The sequence below is a fragment of the Phaethon lepturus genome, unplaced genomic scaffold, assembly GCF_000687285.1.
Source record: "Phaethon lepturus isolate BGI_N335 unplaced genomic scaffold, ASM68728v1 scaffold31864, whole genome shotgun sequence".
NCBI classification, from domain to species: domain Eukaryota; kingdom Metazoa; phylum Chordata; class Aves; order Phaethontiformes; family Phaethontidae; genus Phaethon; species Phaethon lepturus.
The window spans coordinates 6,603-15,373 of record NW_010533050.1 but is presented as its reverse complement, the minus strand read 5'-3'; the positions used below and the strand labels follow the sequence as shown (position 1 = coordinate 15,373).

Below are 8,771 nucleotides of genomic sequence, written 5' to 3'. Positions count from 1 at the left end.
GGGCTGCGAGCGCACATTGCCGGCTCCTGTCCAGCTTTTCACCCCCCAGGACCCCCAAGTCCTCCTTGGCAGGGCTGCTCTCCAGCCCTTCATCCCCCAGCATGTGCTGATGCTGGGGGTTGCCCTGACCCAGGAGCAGGACCCTGCCCTTGGCCTTGTTGAACCTCATGAGTTTCACACAGGCCCATTCCTTGAACTTGTCCAGGTTCCTCTGGATGGCATCCCACCCCTTGGTGTCATCTGCACAGTAGCCCAGCAGCCCATCTAATGTCACTTTTGCCCACATTACATGAAAACATACTGAGCGAGGGCTTGTCTCTTACAAAAGGTCTGGTGAAGGGCTTCCAGGTCAGACTGCAAGTGGGGCAGGTACTTTGCGCAATTTGGAATCACACAAAGGCAACACGGATGTTTATACAGCAGGAACACAGGTTGCAAGGGCATGAGAGTAGTCCCACAGCATGGCATAAACCCTCCTAGGCCCCTTCTTCGGCTCTTCATGGCAATTCATCATCCCAGATGCCAACATGAAGCTTTTACCCTGTGACAAGACCTATTCTGACATGGCTTATTCCCATCCCTCCTCCATGTTCAGGGCATATCATATGTGGGCTTACTGGCGGAGTGGAAGGGTGTTGGCTCTTCACTTCTGCTTTATATATGTAGACAAGATGGGTAGACATGTACACAGCAGGGAAACAGGGACTGGGCAGGGGAAGGGCTACAAAGAGACACACTATACTATTCATCTCAGTCCATGAAGACTAAGATATACACCCAGATAAATAACCAGTTCTTGCTTGGTTTTGCATTCACTGCCATTAACTGTTCAATAAGTAGGTGTCTTGGCCTGCAAAGACTTGCGGGATGAGCACTGGGAGACGTTCTGCTTCTGGCAGAATGGTTTTTTTGAGTAACGTGTCCTGCACTGCATGTCTTGAGGCCCCAGACTTTGGGCAAGGAACAAGCACATACTGAAAAGGGCTTTGACATGTCACAATCTGCTCTGGTTAATTAACAGGACTGTTGGCAAAAGCTCAGCAATTGGACTCTGAATAACAAACCAGTGGGGAAAGCTGCCAAAAAGTCACTTTGGTGACAGAGGTTGTTAATAACAAGGGAGAAAAAGCCTGAAATGGAGAGGTGAAAACACAATAATATTCCCTGGGGAAGATGCCATCCTCATCTGGTTGAGGGGGCAGAAGGAAAACATTGCTGCCTGCTTGATCCAAACAAGTGCAGTTTTCCACGTAAGAAACAGGAGTTTCTGTGGACCTTTGCAGTAAGTAACAAGGCAGTACCAGGAGTTTGTTCGGGCTTTTGCTTTTAAAGGAGTCGATATTTCCAGAACAGTGAACAGGTCTCTTGGTCCTCTGAATGGAAATCTTACCTTTTGCTGGGTCACCAAGCGTGGAAATAGAACTGCTGTTTACACGGAGGCCTGTCTGACACACCTCTTTTGCCTTCAAAAAAAGAGACAGCCTCTTTTACCATCTATTTTCAAAGATAAGGGACAGAGCTACTGAAATCTGCAGAACAACAGATTTCAGTACATTTCAAGCAAATACTTGCAACAGGCAAACAGATCGTTACAGTCCCAAAATACCTGCAGTGTAAAGAAAACTGAACACAATGTCCACAGGAAGAACCAACAGGAAGAAAATTTGTTGTTTCAGTTACTAAATACTTGTATTTATTGAGTGTTGTCACAAAAATCTCCATGGAAGCAAAAGCCTAAAAAAATCTGGAAAAAATGCAGCATCTTCAGAAACAACTGCAAGTGCAAAGCTGGGCTTTGCACTTTATCTGCACGAGCAATATGTGGAAAAATAAATGCAATGGGGCTGGCACGAAGGCAAAGCACATTTGCTACTCTCTACTCACTCATCCACAGGCACAATTGCTACACCTTGGAAGCATCTCACTGGCTTCGATTTAATCTACGTCCAAAGCAGATTAATCAAAGTGTGAAAAGTCCAAATATATATTGACCAAAGAGTGACAACAGGAGCAGTTTGAACTCATTATGGGTGACAAATAAAAGCAAACAAGTTGAACTGCAGTCAGTCCCTTTATAAGCAACATGGGGCACTCATCCCATGTAACTTCTGCCTCCTAAAAAGCAAGTGTCTCGCTTAGACTAGCCAGCTAGGCTTCTCCTCTGAACAGAGAGAGAAGCACCTCCAGAGAGCGATTTAGCTCAAGGATTTCAGATGCCTGCATTAAATGAGGTCCAGCTGTCCTCTGGAGAGCTCCCTCTCTTTCCTAGGGTCTGTACAAGGAGCTCAGTCACTTGGCACAGGCTGTGCTACATTTCAAAAAGCCAAAATGAAGCGGGACAATTCCCGCTCCCAAACTGAGGCTGAAAGTGGTTTATTTTGCTGTAGCTCAATCCAAACTGAAGAGAACTAAACTGCATTCAGGCCACTCTCATCCTGAACAAACCATCTGTGCTGTCATTTAGCATGGCATCATTAAGTCACATTAAAAGTGAATTCCCACTAGATTACCTGCGCGTCCTTATGTAGACAAACTCTTGTCACAAAATCAAAAGCATCTTTGTGAAAAACAGGCAGGAATAACTTTCTCAATAGCTGTGTCAGGTTCTCTCTCCACCTAGCTGGCAAAACCAAGGGAGCTTGCCCAAAACCACCTGGCAAACTCCTGTCTTCTGTCACAAAGGCACTTTTCTAAACATACATGAAAGGTTTCACTTGCCTGTACTTGACCATAAATCTACTGGGACAAAGGGAGACTCCTTCCATCTCCCTGTAGAGGGCAAAGGAGGCAGGCAAATCTAAACCAGTAATTGACTGGAGAGACGCAAAATAAGATCCATCCCTAAAGAGTCCCAGGAGCTGCTTTCAGAACTTGCTCTGGACTTTTTACACAGGAGTAAGTGCACTGGTAACTGGGGTACAGAGAGCCAGGGCACTTCAGTCAACAGATGTGCTGGGCTTTGGTGGGACAGAGCACGGGTGCAGGCACTTGGCATCAAACTTCTCAAGCTGAATAAACATTTCAGGTTACCTTTTCTTCATTATCAAACAGGAGAAACGCAAAGGTCTCCTCCAGCTCCTCCTGGCTGTAACTGGCAGCTTCCTTTGCTTGGGCAAAAGCTTTGAGCTGCAGAAGACACAAGAATACTTTGTTCTAGTCCGTTCATGCCAGAGCCAAGTGACATGTGTTCATGGTGCGAGGACAGCATGTCCCAAGTACCTCCAGTCACGGTCAGTATGGGGTAGCTGGCAGCAGCCAGGTGATGCTGGACCAGCTCATGTGTCTACACATCATTCCCTCCCCCAGGCACGTGTACACCCAGCCTCCCACCACAAGGCCCCCAATCCACGCATCTGTCTGTCTGTCTGCCTCTGGCCCCAAAAGAACATGTTCAATGGTCTCGAGGGGACAGCAGGCACATCCAGCCCCGCAGCGTCATGCTGTGCTCATCCCAGGGAAGTACAGCCTTATTCCACCTTGCCCCTCTTGCCACACATCATCAGCTACTGAGGAGCTTGTTTCACTGAGCAGCATGTGGGCTGGTGGAGCATCACATTTAGTAGCCAGCTATGGCCATCAGAAGACAAATCATCTCAGCGATGGAGAAGATGCCTACAGAAGGGGAGCTGCTTGGAGGCACCTCTCTTTTTCTCTCTCTCCACTGACCAGGGAAGCCTAGACTTATTTGACTAGAGGGCAGGTACTATCATGTGACTATAGCTCAGAGGGTTTGGATACAGTCAAATAACACATTAGTCCAATTTCTTTTGTCTGATAATTAAAGCAGAGCATGTTCTCAGTGCAGACAGGGAGGACATCATGGGAGCAAACAGAGCTGGGTCTGAGTCCATGATGTTTTGGGGCTTTAATAAAAGAAGTTGTAGAAGGATGGGATTTTTTAAAGAGGGCTAGAAGAAAACAACAATCTTCATCACTGCTTTTGTTTATTTTGGCTTGAGAACTCACAGACAAATCAACAAATTACTTGATACCTGCTTTCCCAGTTTTTTAACCAGTTCCACAGTGACTACCCCAGATTTAGGCAGGCAAAATGTCTAAGCTCTATTTAATTCATGACAAAAAGCAGACTGGTCATCTCCAGTCCCCAGAGAAGACAGCCTGTCTTCCACACCAATGACAGCGGGAGTCTAGGCATGAAGGCATTTTAAAAGTGGTTCCATATACACCCCAGTCAGCTGGAGAAAGGGAAACAAGGTTAAAACTGGTGCCTACACCAGTGTGAGGGCAGGCAAACAAATATATGGAAATCTGCCTTGCTGTGAATCAGCACATTAAAAATCTCTTGCTAGGTATCAAACCAGGGTTTCAACCTGCCCCAAAGGTCTGCTCCAGCAACTGCTGTTGAATATTGGGCAACACCAGCTGAACGGACCCTTTGCTCCTGATCAGATTGGGAAGGAAGAAATGCAAGAAAGCAAAGGAAAGGCTCCCTTCAGTCAGGAACTGCAAATGGGGCTCTATGAAGCAGGCAGATCAGCCGCGTGCTGCAAAGGAAAGACAGACCTGCCAATAAACCAGCATTTAGAGATGTCTGCAGCTCTGAAAGGAATGCTGCCTTCTCCCGAGCTGCCAGCAATACTCTGCTCCCCCACCAGCCTTACCTCACTTAGAAAAACATCATTTTCCACCAGAATTGCTTGGCTGTACTGAAAACCGTCCTGAGATGTAGAGTACAAGTAGGAGCTCTGCAGCACCGAAACTGCTGTCTGCAAAAGGGAATGTGACTCTTCCGACTCTGGATGAAAACCTGGAGGAAGAAAGCAAAAAGCAGGAGTAAATATTAAGGCTGGGCAACCCCAGATGAGTATGGGGCCTCAGCAGAGGTGGGTGGCTGCTGAGTGTGATTCACCACACACGGGCCTCATTTAACAAGCCCAGGTTTCCACAGAGCTGCTCCATGGCTCCCATTGGGAGCAGCAGCTCCCCTCCAGCCACGCAACCCCCAAGTCTTTGTCTGCAAGTTAAACTGCCCTTTGGCAGGAGGAATAGGAGCTCCCCGTTTGCCAGTAAGCCCTTAAAGTTTTTCCATTGCAACAGTAAAAAAGAGAATAAATTTTTAGAAAGTGCTAGAAGCAAAACCTGGTGGTAAATTAACTTCATGCTGAGCAGGCCAGAGTTTTCTCTTGTACTAAAAAGTTACTTAGATTCGTTGTGCACTGTCTTAGAGTGTGAGAGTTGATGTCTGCACACAGGGAAAATCTCCATACACGCTCAGTTTCTCAGGATTATCTGTTTTTCTATAAAGATCTTCAGGTCTTGAGTGAATGTGGTTTTCAATACCATGAGAGCAAGCCTTCCTTCAAAGCCTCAACAGGCAGAGCTTTCTCAAAACCCAAATTCTCTTAACATAGCCAAAGGAAAATACTCCCAGAAAAACACTTCCCAACACATCCCACCAAGAAAAGGTCCCAGAGCAGTTGAAAAATTAGATATGGGTGCAGAAACAAAGGAAAGCCCTGCTGTACTTGTGCTCTTGCAGCTGTTACAACCCAAATATTAAATAAACCAACCACTTCGAAACGCAGGAAATCCTGGGCTCAGTCTCTGTTGCACATTTTAAAACCTTTATTACTGATGGTGATTCATGAGCTACGAGATTTCAAATCCCAAGCTGAGTTTGCAACATAGACATGCTGAAAGGTTTATTTCTTCTGACCCATAAACTTCAGAAAACAAAGCAGTCATCTATAAGGAAAGAAATGTAGAACCACCGAACCCCACCCAAAGAACAGGTTTTGCATGCCGGTCGCTCTCGAAGAAAAACCTCACCGAAATTTTTGAGAATAGCTAAGTTCTCGTTTTAACCTCTAAAACAGAAAGGCCCATGTTCCTTTGGTGATGAGCAAGACAGCATCGGTTGTCACTCTGCAACCTACTTGGGGTTTTGACTCCTATTTTTAAAGGGTATGTTTTGATCAGGTTTTTTCCTCCCCTCAGCTAAAAAGAAGAAAAGACGGAATCATTCCCCATATCACAAATCTTGTTATTCCTCCCAAATTACCCAAGGCCAGAAAAGGACCTAATACAAGGAACAGAAAAAATAACAGTTCAAATTGCCTGTATTAAACTCCTTTAGCTGCATTGCTCTAAGCCAGTTCAGCCAGGGCGCACTATGGGGCTTAACAGGGCAAGGGAGACAACATCTGCTTTGTGCCAAGCAAAAGACAAACCCAGACAAGGCAAAAAGTGGGGGGGAACCAAAAACAGTTCTAAGAAAAGCATGTATGGTGGGAATTGAAGCTGGGAGCACAGAAAGAAAAGTCTTAAAAAGTACTTTTGCCTCTCTCAACATTGCTCTGGGGTCTTTTGTGCCCTCTTGGATTCACTTTCTAAACCTCCCACTTTCAGGTGATGCCTCTCTAATCATGAGAAGCAGCAAAAAAAAGCAGGTGAAAACAATTTGGCTGTCAAATGCAGAAAAATGAAAAATAAAGAGGTCTTCCAGCTCTCCCTCAGTATTATTGCTCTCTCTGTTTGAACCTAATGAGGATAGGAAGGGATGTTAAGTTTGCTCACTTTTTTCCTCGTTTGTCTTTCGTTTTGCTTTGTGTCTCTTGCATCCCGTGGATCTCAAAGAAGCAGTCAGGGAACTCAGATTCCTCCACGGAAAACAGATCAGGGAATTACATCCCAGCTCACAGCTCTGCTCAAAGGCTTGGACCAAATATAACATCCCATTTTGCTTCTTGCTGGTGCACCAGAATGCTTGTGTCTGGAGTCATCCTCCGAGGAGAGACAGCCCTGTCCTCAGCATCTTCTCCGCCAGCCTAAACAAGCCCAACTCCCTCGACTGCTCCTTATGTCCCAAAAGCACAGGACTGCAGCGGGTGCTATTTAATTTCAGTGCTGCTGCTCCAAACCATCTCACTTCTCAGGGGGCAATATTCTGCTCTTCCTACTGATAGCTCCTCACAACTCTGCATCATCAAGTTGGGGGTCTTGGAGCATGAGAAAGTCCATGTCTCAATGTGCAAGCTGGGAGCCAGTCACGTGTTTCCACGTACAGTACGTGAGACACCGAGTACACAAAGAGAGACTGCAGGGTTAAAAACCCTGCCGGGCACAGAACACATATTCAGGGTGCAGGGTGTTAAATCGGCAAGAGGACTGGATATTCAGTATCTTTCAGGGCTAAAAGCTGAAGGCTTTAAAAAAAAAAAGTCTGGGAAGCTCTTGGAAATGCAACATAAACATCAATTTTGCAGGCGATTAACTCAGACATTTGTTGCTCCCTGCAAGTTCATCTGCGGTGTAAAAATGAAAGTCCAAAAGGGGGGGAAAAAACAGTTGCTGTAGTAATACATAAATACATGAGATGAAACAGTGTGGCACTGAGCCTGGCAGCTTGCTGTGACCCTCATCTGCCCTTTCAGATTTAAGGGGTTCCTTCAGATCTCTTCCCACCCAAAGGAAGAGTCTGGGCTCACAGAAATACATGCAAAACCCGGCCACATCCAGGTTTCATTTGTGGGAGCAGAAGGTCCTTGACAGTCTCTGCGCAGCCTGTGAGGAGGTGAAAGTGAAAGTACCTCAACCAGAAGTAAAAGTGAAAGTGTCCACTCCTCTCTGAGCAGCTTGGACATGCCACTACCGCCACGCAGCATCCTCAGGGAATGGGACTGGCTTCTCGCACGGGTCAGTCGGACAGCAGAGACGCATCGCAGGACTGATGGCCAGAGGAGAGCTGGAGAAACCCGGCACAGCTCTGCACCAGCACAGCCCAGCTGAACCCACACTGGGTGTTATCCGTGCCCTGAAATCCTCGGGGAGGGGATTCACAGCCTGTCCTGGTGATTTCCTACCCTGATAGCAAGGGAGAAAAACCAGTCGCCTTTGCAGCTATTAACACCAGTTGCCAATGCTGCAAGGAAGGCTGATCTTTCCCTCGTGCTGCAGCTGTGCAGAAGTCATCCTCCAAGTGCCTTGCATTCCTCGGAAGGCTGCTAACCTACTCCGTCCTCCTCCTTTTCTAGACTCAAAGCCAGCTCCTTTGACCTTTCCTCCCTGATCACGCCTGCAAATGTCTCGACGTGCCCTGTTCTGTCCTTTGCAAAGCGTTGGCTAAAGCCAGCCCGAGTGGACGTGCACGGCCCATCCGCCTCGCAGGAGCTGCACGCCTTTGCTCCCCTTTCCAATGCAGGGCTCCTGCCGGTGTTGGATGCCCATCAGGAGGGCCAAAGGACACATACTTCCCCAAAACAGGATCCTCTTTTGGCTCATCCATTTTCATGTGACCTCTGGGTGGCCTCACCACACAGAGACTCCCAAAGCCAGCCCGGAAGGAAAACTCACGGCTCTCTAACCACTTACTTGTACACACTTGTATAGAGAAAAAAGTTTGCTTTTCTTCCCAGTCTTTTTTTTTCTTTTTACCTTAAAATTTTAGTAGCACTTGCTGCAGACACTTGAATGCTGCCAAATCTCCAAAAGTCTACAACTCAGCATGGTCAACGCGCACTGAACACAGCCACGCAGAATCACAGAATGATTAAGGTTGGAGAAGACCTTTAAGATCATCAAGTCCAACCATCAACCCAACACCACCATGCCCACTAAACCATATCCTGAAGTGCCACGTCTACACGTTTTTTGAACACTTCCAGTGATGGGGACTCCACCACCTCACTGCTCACCTATGGGGCTTTTGACCTGTCCTCGGCACCGCTGCTGCTGCACGGTCCCTTCCCACAGCCCTTCTCCATCTTGCCTCTCTTCAACTGGGATTTCCTCCGTTTTCCTGGCTTGGTCAC

At 47.0% G+C, this 8,771-nt stretch overlaps 1 protein-coding gene across 1 annotated transcript in view; it reads right to left on the bottom strand.

Moving 5' to 3' along the window:
- LOC104619256 (protein FAM208A-like) overlaps positions 1-4,768 on the bottom strand; it is a gene marked incomplete at its 5' end in the record, with an annotated part of 8,077 nt that extends 3,309 nt beyond the window's left edge. The window contains 3 exons of the mRNA XM_010285061.1: positions 1,391-1,463; positions 3,031-3,126; positions 4,623-4,768. Of these exons, the coding sequence (XP_010283363.1) occupies positions 1,391-1,463; positions 3,031-3,126; positions 4,623-4,768 (315 nt within the window). The remainder of the gene's footprint in view (positions 1-1,390; positions 1,464-3,030; positions 3,127-4,622) is intronic.
- Between the last annotated feature and the right edge of the window lie 4,003 nt (positions 4,769-8,771).